General features: G+C 37.3%; 1 protein-coding gene across 1 annotated transcript in view; it reads left to right on the top strand.

Moving 5' to 3' along the window:
* Positions 1-18,784, top strand: part of PTH2R (parathyroid hormone 2 receptor) — a 103,888-nt gene that overhangs the window by 29,580 nt on the left and 55,524 nt on the right. Inside the window, exon 2 of the mRNA XM_029225627.1 lies at positions 355-457. Within this exon, the coding sequence (XP_029081460.1) occupies positions 355-457 (103 nt within the window). The remainder of the gene's footprint in view (positions 1-354; positions 458-18,784) is intronic.

Raw genomic sequence — 18,784 nt, 5'->3', positions numbered from 1 at the left:
AAATATTGGTCTTTGTAACATTTCAGGAAATTTTCAATATGTTTATTATTTTTTCTGATTATATTATATCTATTAGACTTACCTAATTAAATTAAAAATTTCTGGAGTTTTTTAACTTTTAACAGGGGATTTTTTTTCTTTAGGCTAATCAGGGTAAAAGTATGATTATTCTAAAATCTTATACATTGATGGATTTTTGAATTTTGATTCAGATAAAGAACTATTTCAGATAGCTTCACATCAAAACTAATTTTTAATTATATTAGAAGGTGAAATAATGAAAGATTGTATCGTGGCTTTAAAAAAAAGTAACAGGCATGTTTTTCTCTGTTTGTATTTTGTTCATGTCTACAGCTGGATTCTGATGGCACCGTTACTATAGAAGAGCAGATTGTCCTTGTGCTGAAAGCTAAAGTGCAGTGTGAACTCAACATCACAGCCCAGCTCCAGGAAGGAGGTAAAGATACTGAGAACACTGGTCTTCACAAAAAAATGCAAATTTCCTCCTTAGTGAGTATTAGGGAGTTCCTCATCAATCATTCCATGTTTCCATGTGGAGAGCTGTGTAGCAGAATAACGCTCTTTTCATCTCTTTAACCTACCAGCTCTTCGCTCCCTGTGGATGAGTGACTTGCCTGGTTTGTGAGTTTGAGAATGACCGGGCACGTGCACATCAGCGTCTCCCTCAGACCTGTCTTTGGGATCTGTCTGTCTGCAGAGAGCATGCATATTGTTTTGCCCTTGACTGTGCAGTAAGCTTGGAGGAACAGGCTCTGTACTTGTGGGTATCACCTGCAGTTTTAGGTAGTATGTAAAATTCAAAGGAGCCAATAAGCAAGCCCATTGATACATACATAGACCATGTTCTCCAAAAAACTTTCTGCTTAATAAAATGATTATTTTATCTTCATCTGCCTGACTCCTTATGCAATTTCTCAGTTAGTTCCAAGTTCAAGTGGGAAACTACAAAAACAAAACTACAAAGCTGCAGATGAGCTTGTGGTAGTGTTGGTGCTCTTGTGCGCCTCTACCGTTGCAGCTGCACAGGGACCTGTGGCTTGTGTTCCTTGGGGTCTGATGGTCACTCACAGTCCTAAATGGGGCCACTGAGTAAAGTCATTTATTGAATTGGAGTAGTGGGAAGATTATAATGTTTTATATAGTGAAATGCCTTGATAGTTGAATATATTCAAAGACATTTTTTAAAAAGAGGGAGGTGCTACTTACTGAACTCTTTAAATTCCCAACAATCTGAATGAAGTAGACAATGTCCTTAAAGCTATGCTTTAAAAAAAATTTGTGATTGATTTCTCAGTTGGTTATGATCAGAGAATGTGGTCTGCATGATAACTAATTTTTAAAGTGTGTTGAGACTTAATGGCTTATATTGGGGTCAGTTTTGATAAATATCCTATATGGTCTTCAAGAGAATGTGTACTGTCCAGTTTCTGAGTACAGTGTTTTATAGTGTCCACTAGGTTAAGCTTATTGGATGTGTGGTTCATGTATTCTGTGTCTATGATTTTTCATCTATTTGACCTATTCTTTCCTGATATATATATATCTTAAAATAGCCCACTCTGAGGATGAATTTTCTTGCTTCATATATTTTGAAAATATGTTATTGAGTATATACAAGTTTAAAAATGTTATACTTCCTAGTAAATCAAACATTCCATTGATATGGAGCAGCCTTCTTTATTTCTAGTTTACTTTTGTTTTAAATATTAACTAATAAACATCCCAATCCAAAAATGGGCAGAAGACCTGAATAGACATTTCTCCAAAGAAGATATACAGATTGCCAACAAACACATGAAAGAATGCTCAACATCACTAATCATTAGAGAAATGCAAATCAAAACTACAATAAGATATCATCTCACACCAGTCAGAATGGCCATCAAAAAATCTACAAACAATAAATGCTGAAGAGGGTGTGGAGAAAAGGGAACTCTCTTGTACTGTTGATGGGAATGTAAATTGATACAGCCCCTATGGAGAACAGTATGGAGGTTCCTTAAAAAACTAAAAATAGAACTACCATACAACCCAGCAATCCCACTACTGGGCATATGCCCTGAGAAAACCATAATTCAGAAAGAGTCATGTACCACAATGTTCATTGAAGCTCTATTTACAATAGCCAAGGCATGGAAGCAACCTAAGTGTCCATTGACAGATGAATGGATAAAGAAGATATGGCACATATATACAATGGAATATTACTCAGCCATAAAAAGAAATGAAATTGAGCTGTTTGTAGTGAGGTGGATGGACCTAGAGTTTGTCATACAGAGTGAAGTAAGTCAGAAAGAGAAAAACAAATACCGTATGCTAACACATATATATGGAATCTTAAAAAAAAAAAAAAAAAAGGGTTCTGAAGAACCTAGTGGCAGGACAGGAATAAAGACGCAGACGTTGAGAATGGACTTGAGGACACGGGAGGGGGAAAGGAGGTAAGCTGGGAGAAAGTGAGAGAGTGGCATGGACTTATATATACTACCAAATGTAAAATAGATAGCTAGTGGGAAGCAGCTGCATAGCACAGGGAGATCAGCTCGGTGCTTTGTGTCCACCTAGAGGGGTGAGTTAGGGAGGGTGGGAGGGAGACACAAGAGGGAGGGGATATGGGGATATATGTATATGTATAGCTGATTCAATTTCTTTATTTTTTATGTAAACACATACAGTGTATTGAGACCATTTGGGCAAGAATTAGTCTCACCCTACATATAATGGACAAAAGTGATCATTATTTCATTAGTCATTATTGATTCAATTTCTTATAAAGCAGAAACTAACACACAATTGTAAAGCAATTATACTCCAATAAAGCTGTTAAAAATATTAACTAATATATAATATAAAATTATTATATTAAAATAATAATATTTAATAAACAACATTAGTTCTTTCTTCTTTGGTATTTGCCTTGCATATCTTTTCCCATCCTTAAAAAATCTTTAATTATGATACAATGCACAAAATATTAAATTAATCATACTAAATGTTTTTAGATGTACAGTTCAGTAGTGTTAAGTGTATTCACATTGTTGTGCAAACCAATTGCCAGAAAATTTTCATTTTGCAAAATTGACACTCTAAATCCATTAAACAGCAATTCCTTATCTTTTCCCATTCTTCTGTTAAACTTTTCTGTTTACTTATGTTTGGGGAGTATCTTTTATAAAGGAGACACAGGTGGACTTCTTGTTATTTATTCTGTTAGGCTTTGTCTATTAACTGAAGAGTTTAGCCAGTTACATTAATTATGATAATGAATATACAGTATTTGAATTTAATTTTACCATCTTATTTGGGCTTTTAATTTCACCAGCTCTTCCTGTGTGTCCCTTCTACTCCCCGCTTCCACCTTCTGTTGGCTTCTTTTGAATTGATTGGAACTTCTTTCCTTATTTTATCCTCCCTCCCCCTACTAGTTTGGAAGATATATGTTATATTTAATTCTTTAGTGATTAACCTAGAATTTTTTCATGTATATTTAAGAAAGTTTAATGTTATCAATAACTTCCCTCTCTCAAATAATGAAAACATTTTGAAATACTTTGCTTACAAATTATGTGCTATTATCATATAGTTTTATCTTAATTGTATGTTTTTATAATTTTTCTTCTTCCTGAAATACATCTTTTTTTAATAGTATTTTATTTATTTATTTTTTAACATCTTTATTAGAGTACAATTGCTTTACAATGGTGTGTTAGCTTCTGCTTTATAACAAAGTGAATCAGTTATACATATGTTCCCATATCTCTTCCTTCTTGCATCTCCCTCCCTCCCACTCTCGCTATCCCACCCCTCTAGATGGTCACAAAGCACCGAGCTGATCTCCGTGTGCTATGCGGCTGCTTCCCACTAGCTATCTATTTTATGTTTGGTAGTGTATATATGTCCATGCCACTCTCTCACTTTGTCCCAGCATATCCTTCCCCCTCCCCGTATCCTCAAGTCCATTCTCTAGTAGGTCTGCATCTTTATTACCGTCTTGCCGCTAGGTTCTTCTGACCATTTTTTTTTTCTGTTTTTAGATTCCATATATATGTGTTAACATACGGTTTTGTTTTTCTCTTTCTGACTTACTTCACTCTGTATGACAGTCTCTAGGTCCATCCACCTCACTACAAATAACTCAGTTTCATTCCTTGTTATGGCTGAGTAATATTCCATTGTATATATGTGCCACATCTTCTTTATCCTTTCATCTGTCAATGGACACTTAGGTTGCTTCCATGTCCTGGCTATTGTAAATAGAGCTGCAATGAACATTTTGGTACATGACTCTTTCTGAATTATGGTTTTTTCAGGGCATATGCCCAGTAGTGGGATTGCTGGGTTGTATGGTAGTTCTATTTTTAGTTTTTTAAGGAACCTCCATACTGTTCTCCATAGTGGCTGTATCAATTTACATTCCCACCAACAGTACAAGAGGGTTCCCTTTTCTCCACACTCCCTCCAGATTTTATTGTTTGTAGATTTTCTGATGATGGCCATTCTGACCAGTGTGAGATGATATCTTATTGTAGTTTTGATTTGCATTTCTCTAATGATTAATGATGTTGCACATTCTTTCATGTGTTTGTTGGCAATCTGTATATCTTCTTTGGAGAAATATCTGTTTAGGTCTTTAGCCCATTTTTGGATTGGGTTGTTTGGTTTTTTTGACATTGAGCTGCATGAGTTGCTTGTATGTTTTTGAGATTAATCCTTTGTCAGTTGCTTCATTTGCAAATATTTTCTCCCATTCTGAGGGTTGTCTTTTCGTCTTGTTTATGGTTTCCTTTGCTGTGCAAAAGCTTTTAAGTTTCATTAGGTCCCGTTTGTTTATTTTTGTTTTTAGTCCCATTTCTCTAGGAGGTGCGTCAAAAAGCATCTTGCTGTGATTTATGTCATAGAGCATTTTGCCTGTTTTCCTCTAAGAGTTTGTTGGTGTCTGGCCTTACATTTAGGTCTTTAATCCCTTTTGAGTTTATTTTTGTGTATGGTGTTAGGGAGTGTTCTAGTTTCATTCTTTTACATGTAGCTGTCCAGTTTTCCCAGCATCACTTATTGAAGAGGCTGTCTTTTCTCCACTGTATATTCTTGCCTCCTTTATTAAAGGTAAGGTGACCATATGTGTGTGTTTCTCTCTGGGCTATCTGTCCTGTTCCGTTGATCTATATTTCTGTTTCTGTGCCAGTGCCATACTGTCTTGATTACTGTAGCTTTGTAGTATAGTCTGAAATCAGGGAGCCTGATTCCTCCAGCTCCGTTTTTCTTTCTCAAGATGGTTTTGGATATTCGGTGTCTTTTTTGTTTCTAAACAAATTGTGAATTTTTTTTGTTTCATTTCTGTGAAAAACGCCAGTGGTAGTTGGTAGGGATTACATTGAATCTGTAGATTGCTTTGGGTAGTATAGTCATTTTCACAATGTTGATTCTTCCAATCCAAGAACATGGTATATCTCTCTATCTATTTGTATCATCTTTAATTTCTTTCATCAGTGTCTTATAATTTTCTGAATACAGGTCTTTAGTCTCCTTAGGTAGGTTTATTCCTATTTTATTCTTTTTGTTGCAGTGGTAAATGGGAGTGTTTTCTTGATTTCACTTTCAGAGTTTTCATAATTAGTGTATAGTAATGCAAGAGATTTCTGTGCATTAATTTTGTATCCTGCTACTTTACCCAATCCATTGATTAGCTCTAGTAGTTTTCTCGTAACATCTTTAGCATTCTCTATGTATAGTATCATGTCATCTCCAAACAGTGAGAGCTTTACTCCTTTTCCAATTTGGATTCCTTTTATTTCTTTTTCTTCTCTGATTGCTGTGGCTAAAACTTCCAAAAGTATGTTGAATAATAATGGTGAGAGTGGGCAACCTTGTCTTGTTCCTGATCATAGTGGAAATGGTTTCAGATTTTCATCATTGAGGACGATGTTGGCTGTGGGTTTGTCATATATGGCCTTTATTATGTTGAGGAAAGTTCCCTCTATGCCTACTTTCTGCAGGGTTTTTATCATAAATGGGTGTTGAATTTTGTCAAAAGCTTTCTCTGAATCTATTGAGGTGATCATATGGTTTTTCTCCTTCAATTTGTTAATATGGTGTATCACGTTGATTGTTTTGCATATATTGAAGAATCCTTGCATTCCTGGGATAAACCCCACTTGATCATGGTGTATGATCCTTTTAATGTGCTGTTGGAATCTGTTTGCTAGTATTTTGTCGAGGATTTTTGCATCTAGGTTCATCAGTGATATTGGCCTCTAGTTTTCTTTCTTTGTGACATGTTTGTCTGATATTTGTATCAGAGTGATGGTGGCCTCTTAGAATGAGTTTGGGAGTGTTCCTCCCTCTGCTACATTTTGGAAGAGTTTGAGAAGGATAGGTGTTAGCTCTTCTCTAAATGCTTGATAGAATTCTCCTGTGAAGCCATCTGGTCCTGGGCTTTTGTTTGTTGGAAGATTTTTAATAACAGTTTCAATTTCAGTGCTTGTGATTGGTCTGTTCATATTTTCTATTTCTTCCTGGTTCAGTCTCAGAAGGTTGTGCATTTCTAAGAATTTGTCCATTTCTTCTAGGTTGTCTATTTTATTGGCATAGATTTGCTTGTAGTAATCTTTCATGATCCTTTGTATTTCTGCAGTGCCAGTTGTTACTTCCCCTTTTTCATTTCTAATTCTATTGATTTGAGTCTTCTCCCTTGTTTTCTTTATAAGTCTGGCTAATGCGTTTTCAATTTTGTTTATCTTCTCAAAAAACCAGCTTTTAGCTTTATCGATCTTTGCTATCGTTTCCTTCATTTCTTTTTCATTTATTTCTGATCTGATCTTTATGATTTCTTTCCTTCTGCTATATTTGGGATTTTTTTTGTTCTTCTTTCTCTAATTGCTTAAGGTGTAAGTTTAGGTTGTTTATTGGAGATGTTTCTTGTTTCTTAAGGTAGGATTGTATTGGTATAAACTTCCCTCTTAGAACTGCTTTTGCTGCATCCCATAGGTTTTGGGTCGTCGTGTTTTCATTGTCATTTGTTTCTAGGTATTTTTTGATTTCCTCTTTGATTTCTTCAGTGATCACTTCGTTATTAAGTAGTGTATTGTTTAGCCTCCATGTGTTTGTATTTCTTACAGATTTTTTCTTGTAATTGCTATCTAGTCTCATAGCTTTGTGGTTGGAAAAGATACTTGATACGATTTCAATTTTCTTAAATTTACCAAGGCTTGATTTCTCACCCAAGATATGATCTATCCTGGAGAATGTTCCATGAGCACTTGAGAAGAATGTGTATTCTGTTGTTTTTGGATGGAATGTCCTATAAATATCAATTAAGTCCATGTTGTTTAATGTATCATTTAAAGCTTATGTTTCCTTATTTATTTTCATTTTGGATGATGTGTCCATTGGTGAAAGTGGGGTGTTCAAGTCCCCTACTATGATCGTGTTACTGTCAATTTTCCCTTTTATGGCTGGTAGTATTTGCCTATATATTGAGGTGCTCCTATGTTGGGTGCATAAATATTTACAATTTTTATATCTTCTTCTTGGATTGATCCCTTGATCATTATGTAGTGTCCTTGTCTTTTGTAATAGTCTTGTTTTAAAGTCTATTTTGTCTGATATGAGAATTGCTACTCCAGCTTTCTTTTGATTTCCATTTGCATGGAATATCTTTTTCCATCCCCTCACTTTCAGTCTGTATGTGTCCCTAGGTCTGAAGTGGGTCTCTCATAGACAGCATATATATGGGTCTTGTTTTTGTATCCGTTCAGCCAGTCTGTGTCTTTTGGTCGGAGCATTTAATCCATTTACATTTAAGGTAATTATCGATATGTATGTTCCTATTACCATTTTCTTAATTGTTTTGGGTTTATTATTGTAGGTCTTTTCCTTCTCTGTGTTTCCTGCCTAGAGAAGTTCCTTTAGCATTTGTTGTAAAGCTAGTTTGGTGGTGGTGAATTCTGTTAGCTTTTGCTTGTCTGTAAAGGTTTTAATTTCTCCATCAAATCTGAATGAGATCCTTGCTGGGTAGAGTCATCTTGGTTGTAGGTTTTTCTCCTTCATCACTGTAAATATTTCCTGCCACTCCCTTCTGGCTTGCAGAATTTCTGCTGAAAGATCAGCTGTTATCCTTATGGGGATTACCTTATGCATTATTTGTTGTTTTTCCCTTGCTGCTTTTAATATGTTTTGTTTGTATTTAATTTTTGATAGTTTGATTAATATGTGTCTTGGCGTGTTTCTCCTTTGATTTATCCTGTATTGGACTCTCTGTGCTTCCTGGACTTGATTAACTATTTCCGTTCCCATATTAGGGAAATTTTCAACTATAATCTCTTCAAATATTTTCTCAGTCCCTTTCTTTTTCTCTTCTTCTTTTGGACCCCTATAATTTGAATGTTGGTGCATTTAATGTTGTCCCAGAGGTCTCCGAGACTGTCCTCTATTCTTTTCATTCGCTTATCTTTATTCTGCTCTGCAGTAGTTATTTCCACTATTTTATCTTCCAGGTCACTTATCCGTTCTTCTGCCTCAGTTATTCTGCTATTGATCCCTTCTAGAGAATTTTTAATTTCATTTATTGTGTTGTTCATCACTCTTTGCTTGCTCTTTAGTTCTTCTAGGTCCTTGTTAAATGTTTCTTGTATTTTCTCCCTTCTATTTCCAAGATTTTGGTTCATCTTTACTCTCATTATTCTGAATTCTTTTTTTGGAAAACTGCTTATTTGCTCTTCATTTGTTAGGTCTGGTGGGTTTTTGCCTTTCTCCTTCATCTGCTGTGTGTTCTCTGTGTTCTCATTGTTCTTAACTTTCTGTGTTTGGGGTCTCCTATTTGCAGGCTGCAGGTTCATAGTTTCCGTTGTTTTTGGTGTCTGTCCTCAGTGGCTAAGGTTGTTTTAGTGGGTTGTGTAGGCTTCCTGGTGGAGGGGACTAGTGCCTGTGTTCTGGTGGATGAGGCTGGATCTTGTCTTTCTGGTGGGCAGGTCTACGTCTGGTGGTGTGTTTTGGGGTGTCTGTTGCCTTATTATGATTTTAGGCAGCCTCTGTGCTAATGGATGCAGTTGTGTTCCTATCTTGCTAGTTGTTTGGCATAGGGTATCCTGCAGTGTCGCTTGCTGGTTGTTGAGTGGAGCTGGGTCTTGGCGTTAAGATGGAGATCTCTGGGAGATTTTCGCCATTTGATATTACATGGAGCTGGGAGGTCTCTTGTGGACCATTGTCCTAAACTTGGCTCTCCCATCTCAGTGGCACAGCCCTGATGCCTGGCTCAAGCACCAAGAGCCTGTCCTCCATGCGGCTCAGAATAAAAGGGAGAAAAAAAAGAAATAAAGAAAGAAGAAGATAAAATAAAGTAAAATAAAATAATGTTATTAAAATAAAAATAAACAATAATTATTAAGAAAAAAAATTTTTTAAGTAAAGAAAAAAAAATGGACAGACAGAATCCTAGGACAGAGGGTAAAAGCAAAGCTATACAGGCAAAATCACACACAGAAGCATACACATACACACTCACAAAAAGAGAAAAATGGGGAAAAAAATATATCATTGCTCCCAAATTCTACCTCCTCAATTTGGGATGATTCGTTGTCTATTCAGGTATTCCACAGATGCAGGGTACATCAAGTTGATTGTGGACATTTAATCCATTGCTCCTTAGGCTGCTGGGAGAGATTTCCCTTTCTCTTCTTTGTTCGCACAGCTCCCGGGGTTCAGATTTCGATTTGGATCCACCTCTGCATGTAGGTCTTCTGAGGGTGTCTGTTCTTCGCTCAGACAGGACGGGGTTAAAGGAGCCGCTGATTCGGGAGCTCTGACTCACTCAGGCCGGGGGGAGGGAGGGGTATGGATGTGGGGTGAGCCTGCAGCGGCAGACGCCGGTGTGACGTTGCACCAGCCTTAGGCGCACCATGCGTTCTCCTGGGGAAGTTGTCCCTGGATCATGGGACCCTGGCAGTGGCGGGCTGCACAGGCTCCCGGGAGGGGCGGTGTGGAGAGTAACCTGTGCTCACACACAGGCTTCTTGGTGGCTTCAGCAGCAGCCTTAGCATCTCATGCCCGCCTCTGGGGTCCATGCTGATAGCTGCGACTCGCGCTTGTCTGTGGAGCTCCTTTAAGCGGCGCTCTTAATCCCCTCTCCTCGCGCACCAGGAAACAAAGAGGCAAGAAAAAGTCTCTTGTCTCTTAGGCAGCTCCAGACTTTTTCCCGGACTCCCTCCCGGTTAGCTGTGGTGCACTAGCCCCCTTCAGGCTGTGTTCACGCAGCCAACCCCTGTCCTGTCCCTGGGATCCGACCTCCGAAGCCCGAGCCTCAGCTACCAGCCCCCCCCCCGTCCTGGCAGGTGAGCAGACGAGCCTCTCGGGCTGGTGAGTGCCGGGCACCGATCCTCTGTGTGGGAATCTCTCTGCTTTGCCCTCCACACCCCTGTTGCTGTGCTCTCCTCTGTGGCTCTGAAGCTTCCCCTCTCTGCCACCCACCGTCTCTGCCCGCGAAGGGGCTTCCCTAGTGTGCGGAAACCTTTCCTCCTTCACACTGGTGCAGACCTCACACTGGTGCAGGTCTTGTCCCTCTTCTTTTGTCTCTGTGTTTTCTTTTTTCTTTTGCCCTACCCAGGTATGTGGGAAGTTTCTTGCCTTTTGGGAGGTCTGAGGTCTTCTGCCAGTGTTCAGTAGGTGTTCTGTAGTGGTTGTTCCACATGTAGATGTATTTCTGATGTATTTGTGTGGAGGAAGGTGATCTCTGTGTCTTACTCTTCTGCCATCTTGAAAGTGTTCCCAAAATACATCTTTTTAAAGGATTTCTTTACATTGGAATCTACTTATAGTGAATTCTCTCAGTTTTTGTTTGTCTGAAAAGGTATTTATTTCGGTCTCAATCTTCAGAGATACTTTTTCTGGATTTATGATCGTTGGATGAGAATTGTTTACTTTTAGCTCCTAAGGATATTGTTTTACTTTTCCACCCTGGCTTCCATTGTTGTTGTTGACAAATCAGTTCTCAGTCTTTGTTGGTGATTTGTTTTTCTCATTGGCTCCTTTTAAGAGTTTCTCTTTGACTTTGATGTTCTGCAGTTTCATTCTGTATCTAGGTATGAGTTCATTTGATTTCTGGAGTCTAAGGTTCTGTGTCTTTTTTCAGTGGTGGGAATGTTTTGCTATTTTGTCTTTGAAAATTTGCTCTCCCCTATTCTCCTATTCTCTGTTTCTGGAACTTTAAGTAGACAAGTATGGGAACTTCTCACATTACCCTTTGTATCTTTACGTCTTATATGATTTCCTTTTCTTTGTTTTTCTACTGCTGTTTTGTTAATTTCTGCAAATATATTTTCCAGTTCACCAACTCTTTGTTCAGCTTTGTCTAATGGCTCTTTGATCCATCCATTAAGCTAATTTTGATTATTCTATTTTTCAGTTTTTTGGGATCTTCCTATTTAATTTTGATAGTTTCTTTATCTTAAATATCATTTTAATCTCTTTTCTTTTTCCTTCTTAGACATATTTTATATTCTGCATTTGATATTAAAAGAACCACAGACTTTGCTTGTCAATACTGACTACCACACATGGGGGCTTATTTCCTTGTGTGTCTAATGACTTATGGTAAAGAACTTATAAGGTACTCATGTAATGAGGTACTCTTCCAAAATTTCTGTTTTCTGCAAGGTGCCTAGTGGAACTGTTTATCTATTTCCAGTTTAAACTAAGACCACATATTAGACCACACATGAATGTGAGCTTGTGGTTAGAAATTGTCAGAGAAGAATCGTTTTCTCCATTGTTTCCTAGTCCAACTCTAAATGCAGCCAGGAGTGAAACAAGCCAGTCTCTTTCTGAAAGATACTTTTGTTTCTTGTTCACTCACTAAGGGGTTCATATTTTGGGGATCCTGGAGTTATACAGGAGTTTCCAGTCCAGTTTCCCACTTCATCAGGTCTCAGACTCATCTTTTGTTACCAGAATACAATCAAAATCCAAGCTCTTAGCCAATAAGTCAGTAGAGGCCTCTAATGTAAGCCCCAAATGCAGTGCCTACTGATCCTACGGAATAATTTCTGGTCTCAGATTTATTCCTTTAATTTGTAGCCAGCTAAGCCATGTTTTAACAAAGAAGGTTTTTATATTAATTCAGCCTTTGTAGGTGTCTTATACTAAGAAAGAGTTCTCTGAATGGCTAGACTAATAATGTTAGGAAGGGGAATCACTTACGTTACCTTTAAAGAACACTGACCCTGATATCTCAAACATGTAGTCTACTAACAAAGAGCAGCACTGTCATGAAGGCATTTATAAAGATTGTTATCTAGGAGGGCTAAATGAACTATTTTCTATGAAGTCTCATGAAATTTTGAGCTGGAAGATATCTTAGAGACTATCTAGTCCAACATTATCATCTTTATTGTCCCTTTAACAGTTCAACAAAGATATTATGTGCCTACAGTGTGGTGCTTCTGTAGTAAGCACTGGAAAAAATGAATCAAAGTCTGTCCTTACCCCATGGAAATGATGATCTAATAAGGGAAGTAGACACCTTTCAGATGGTGTGTAAGTGTAACAACAGAGGTATCACAACTATGGAACCACTGAAAAAGCATCCTAATTCATCAGGGAGGAATCAGAGAAAGCTTTCTGGAGGAGCAATCTTGAAATTAAAGGAGTAGGATTTAGATGTGTACAGGAGGAAGTAAAAAGACATTCCTGGCAGAGGGAATAGGGTCGGCAAAGACAAGCAACCGGGAATCAGTCACACACCACAAGAGTTAAAAAGAGTAAAAGATCTGGATGTAAACGTATGTAACATCTAAAATTTGTGATGGTGCAACTCATGTGAAATGTGTAGATGAATAAATATTAAAAGAGAAAAGCCACTTTCTTTGAAATCTTTCTCCATACAATAGGATAGAAATAAATCTGGTTGAACTTTGGTCTCGTCTCCCTTTCAATGAAAAATGTCTATATATGTAAATTGACTTAGCATTTCTTCACTTTACAAGTGTGAAAAGATAAATGACATTTTGAATTCACTAGTTAATTTAAGAAGTTTTCATTTTAAAATTCTCCTAAAATTGAGAGATGCATATCAGAATATTTAGGAGTGAGCTGTTATGCTGCCTGCAACTTACTTTAAAATACCATAGCATTCATTTAGGTGAAATAAATATGGTAAAATATTACCAACTGTAAATCCTAGATTGTGGGTATGTAATATCCTCTGTTTTATTTCTGAAGAAAATTTTATAATAAAAATAAAATATAATTTTTCTTCTTGTCTATGAAAGAAGGAAAAGAAAACATAAATGCAAATACCTCGTTATACAACTATTTAGGTATTTAAGAACAAAACCCCAAATATTAATGATCTCAGTTTTATTTCACAGTTGTATGGTTGTATTATGTTATGGGTAACTGTAGAACCGAAAAGAGTCAAAGTTATATTTTCCAAATTTTAGATTGCTCTGTGTAAATATCATGGTTTGACAAGTTTCACTAATGATCAGTTTGTCCTGGCACACACAGAAGATTACAGGGAGTGTAATTAATGGTGTTAATTTATAAAGGGAGTTTGGTGACTCATTAGGCAATTTATTAGTTTCTTGCTAAATAATGAAAGTATTTACTCGCATAGAATGTGAAATGATGATCAAAGAGATGTTATTTAAGATCTCTATGTTAGCTGTATGAGGGCATGGCTTTCACAATCTTTTCAATCTTTTGTGAATATTGATTATTCTCTTTGTCAAAGAGCCACCAGAGAGATGATTATAATCTACAGAAACATTATTCTGGGGGAATGTTGGTTTTCTGAATTTTGAAATATGTCTGTGTGTGGGATGGTATCTTTTTTTTTTTTTTAAAGGACATGCTATTCTATTTTATTTTAAAAAACTTCTTAAAATTGAAGTAGAGTTAACTTACAATGTTGTGTTAGTTTCAAGTATACAGCAAAGTGATTCAGTTTTATATATATATCTATGTTATATATGTTGTTTCCATTATAGGTTATTACAAGATATTGAGTATAGTTTCCTGTGCTCTACAGTAGGTCCTTGTTGTTTACCTATTTTATATATAGTAGTATGTATATGTTAATCCTAAACTCCTAATTTATCTCCCACCCCCACCTCACTATCCCCTTTGGTAACCAATAAACCCCTTTGGTAACCAATAAGCTTGTTTTCTATGTCTGTGGGTCTATTTCTGTTTTGTAAATAAGTTCATTTGTATCATCTTTTTAGATTCCACATATAAGGGATATCATATGATACTTGTCTTTCTCTGTCAGACTTACTTCACTTAGTATGATAATCGCTAGGTCCATCCATGTTGCTGCAAATGGCATTATTTTATTATTTTTTATGGCTGAGTAATATTACATTGTATATATATACCACATCTTCTTTATCCATTCCTCTGTCGATGGACATTTAGGTTGCTTCCATGTCTTGGCTATTGTAAATAGTGCTGCAATGAACATTGGGGTGCATGCATCCAGGAGTGGGATTGCTGGATCATATGGTAGTTCTATTTTTAGTTTTTTAAGGAACCTCCATACTGTTCTCCATAGTGGCTGCACCAATTTACATTCCCACCAACAGTGTAGGACGTTCCCTTTTCTCCACACCCTCTCCAGCATTTATTATTTGTAGACTTTTTGATAGCCATTCTGATAGGTGTAAGGTGATAACTAATTATGGTTTTGATTTGCATTTATCCAATAATTAGTGATATTGAGCATCTTTTCCTGTGCCTATTGGCCATCTGTATATCTTCTTTGGAGAAATGTCTAAGTCTTATGCCCATTTTTGATTGGGTTGTTTTTTTAGATATTGAACTGTATGTATATTTGGACTGGTATCTTTTTGGGAACAAAAAAAGATTCCTTTAAAGCATAAGGAAAATATCAGCAGTGTTCTTTATTGCAGTTTAAAAACTACATAATTATAGAATAAACTGGTCATTGACTTTTAGACTTCTGTGAAGACCTTAGTCCATCACATGATCAACTCTTGTCAGAAAATCTCACGTGACATTGCAGCATATATTTTAGAGGGACAACTAGTTACAAGAACACAGGAATATGTGTCTGGGTCCATTTTATGTAGATTGCACCATAGATACTGTATCTGGTAAAGGATTGGATCCAGATAAATAAGGATGCATGACTTATTAAAGATAAAGTGAATGGATGGGAAACCATATGGAATGCTATCAAGACGTAGAAGAGTATCTAGTGCAAAGTTTATGGAAGAGATTGATTCATTATACTCTGTTTAAACAAGAAGGAAGATAAACACACAAAAAGCAGGTCATGGTGGAAAGAAGCAGGTGAAGCCGTATACCAGAAACAGGAGCCAGCGTAATGAGTTCCCGGGTTACTTGCAATATGCAAAGCCCAGGCTTTTATTATGAGAGCAAAGTGAGGCTGTTTCCAAGAAACATTCTCTTCTATGAGAACAATGTGGTGAGGGAAGATATTTTCTTTTTCTTATTGCTTCAGCAATTCACAAAGCAAATCAAGTACTTGTTTCCATGTGATACGGTGGACACTAGCAAGTTAATTTCAGGTTTATGCTGAATTCTTTTCTGTAGAAATCGATGTTTGTATGAGGTTCTATCATGCTGACTATTCAAAACTGAACAACTCGACATAACGAATGTTAGCTATAACAAAAATCCTCAGCTACAGTTAGTGTAATTGGTAACTAAAAAATTGAGAGAGCTGTAATGGTACTTGTGGTAGCAGAATAATGTCCCCTCAAAGATGTCCAAACCCTAATATCTGGTGTTCTGCCTGTGTATGTTATATTACAGGGCAAAAGGGCATTGCAGATGGAATTAAGGTTGTGGACCTTAAAATAGGAAGATTATTCTGGATTATTTGGACGGGACTAATGTAATCACATGGGTTCTTAAAAGTGAAAGAGGAAGGCGGAATAGTCAGTAATGGAAAAAAAGAATGGAAGAGAGACTTGAAATGTGAGAAGGACTTGACCTCCCTTGCTGACTTTGAAGATGGAGGAAGGGGGCCATGAGCCATGGAATGCAAGTGGCTTTCAGAAGTTGGGAATAGCCCTCAGCTGACAGCCAGGAAGGAGATGGGAACCTGAGTCTTATCACTACAAGGAAGTAAATTCTACCAACAACTGGAATGAGTAAGGAAATGGATTTTCCCCGAGAGCCTCAGAAAGCATCACAGTGCTGCCCAGCCCTTGATTCAGCCTTGTGAATCTATAAGCAGAGGTCTGGCTGAGCTCACCGGACTTCTGACCTACAGAAAGAGTGAGATAATAAATTTGGGGTATTTGAAGCTGCTAAGTTTGTGCTAATTTGTTATGGAAGCAATGGAAAATGAATACAGCACTCATGAAAAATAGTCTCTTTTGGGTAAGTTGGAATATGACATGGCTGATAGGCTCTCTTCTTGAAAGTTTCATACACAACTAATGGAAGCGAGTCCTGAAAAACACAGAGTGGCAAACGCATGAAACAAGGCAGGAGAAGATATTTGCAAAGGAACCAACTGACAAAGGATTAATCTCCAAAATATACAAATAGTTCATGTAGCTCAATACCAAAAAAACAAACAACCCAATCAAAAAATGGGTGGAAGACCTAAATAGACATTTCTCCAAAGAAGACATACAGATGGCCAAGAGGCACATGAAAAGATGCTCAACATCACTAATCATTAGAGAAATGCAAATCAAAACTACAATGAGGTATCACCTCACACCAGTTAGAATGGGCATCATCAGAAAATCTACAAACAACAAATGCTGGAGAGGGTGTGGAGAAAAGGGAACCCTCTTGCACTGTTGGTGGGAATGTAAATTGGTGCAGCCACTATGGAGAACAGTATGGAGGTTCCTTAAAAAACTGAAAATAGAATTACCATATGACCCAGCAATCCCCCTCCTGGGCATATACTGAGAGAAAACCATAACTGAAAAAGAGTCATGTACCACAATGTTCATTGCAGCACTGTTTACAATAGCCAGGACAAGGAAGCAACCTAAATGTCCATCAACAAAGGAATGGATAGAGAAGATGTGGTACATTATGTACAATGGGATATTACTCAGCCATAAAAAGGAATGAAATTGGGCCATTTGTAGAGATGTGGATGGACCTAGAGACTGTCATACAGAGTGAAGTAAGCCAGAAAGAGAAAAAAAAATATCATGTACTAATGCATATATGTGGCACCTAGAAAAATGATATAGATGATCTTATTTGCAAAGCAGAAATGGAGACACAGACGTAGAGAACAAACATATGGATACCAAGGGGGAAGCGGGGGTGGGATGAATTGGGAGATTGGGATTGACATATATACACTATTGATACTATGTATAAAATAGGTAACTAATAAGAACCTACAATATAGCACAGGGAACTGTACTCAGTGCTCTGTGGTGACCTAAATGGGAATGAAATCCAAACAAGAGGGGATATATGTATATGTATAGCTGATTCACTTTGCTGTACAGTAGAAGCTGTCACAGCATTGTAAAGCAGCTATATTCCAATAAAAATTAACTAAAAAAAACAGACAAAATTCCTCACCCTCAAGCTCCTTAAATCCTATGGTTTAAGAAAATGATAAATAACACTTAATAGTGGAAGGTGATGAGAGCTCAGGTGAAAACTATAGTAGGAAAGGGGATAAGGAGTATGGGTTGGGGTGGGTGAGTGGGGAATAAGCCAGGGGAGAGAGAAGATCCTGAGGGGCCATTAGGCCTTGGAAAGACTCGGCTTCTGCTCAGAGTGAGATGGGAAGCCTTTGGAGGATTTGGGGCTATTGTATGAAGAATAAATGAGAGGAGAGCAAGAATGGAATCAAGAAGACCCATTGGGGGCCATTGCAGTAATTCAGCCTGGAGATGTGGTGGCTTGGACCAGGGGTTTGGCAGTGGACATTGTGAGAAGTAATAAGGTTCTGGATTCATCTCGAGGAGAGTAGAGTTTCTGAGAATTTTGTGTAAGATGAATGTGAGACTCAAAGAAATTACTAGTAATTGGTAAAAGGGCAAACCCAAATCTTGGAGCTTACCTGTGAAGCTCAATCTGTTTCATGTGTCACATGTTTTAACAGCACTTTAAAAAAAAGTCTAGGGTAAAAAATGTAGCTACAACTATGATAGACTTTTACGAACAGAAATTGTTCTTATCTCCCGATTCATCCCACCCCGCCCCCTTCCCCCCTTAGTATCCATACGTTTGTTCTCTACATCTGTGTCTCTATTTCTGCTTTGCAAATAAGTTCATTTGTACCCTTTTTCTAGATTCCACGTATAAGCAATATTATCCGATAGATAACTAATGAGAACCTACTGTACAGCACAGGGAACTCTACTCAGTGCTCTGTGGTGACCTAAATGGAAAGGAAGTCTAAAAAAAGGGGATATACATATATGTGTAGCTGATTCACTTTGCTGTACAGCAGAAACTAACACACCATTGTAAAGCAACTATACTCCAATAAAAATTAATAAAAAAGAAATTGTTCTCAATGAATTCTGATGTTTCTTTTTTTAAAATATCTTTATTGCAGTATAATTACTTTACAATGGTGTGTTAGTTTCTGCTTTATAACAAAGTGAATCAGTTGTACATATACATATGTTCCCATATCTCTTCCCTCTTGTGTCTCCCTCCCACCCTCCCTATCCCACCCCTCTAGGTGGTCACAAACCACCAAGCTGATCTCCCTGTGCTATGCGGCTGCTTCCCACTAGCTATCTATTTTATGTTTGGTAGTGTATATATGTCCATGCCACTC

The sequence above is a fragment of the Monodon monoceros genome, unplaced genomic scaffold (assembly GCF_005190385.1).
Source record: "Monodon monoceros isolate NGI ecotype Baffin Bay Population unplaced genomic scaffold, NGI_Narwhal_1 Super_Scaffold_16, whole genome shotgun sequence".
Classification (NCBI taxonomy): Eukaryota; Metazoa; Chordata; class Mammalia; order Artiodactyla; family Monodontidae; genus Monodon; species Monodon monoceros.
The sequence above is the reverse complement of the archived record's forward strand: the minus strand, read 5'-3'. Positions and strand labels throughout refer to the sequence as shown.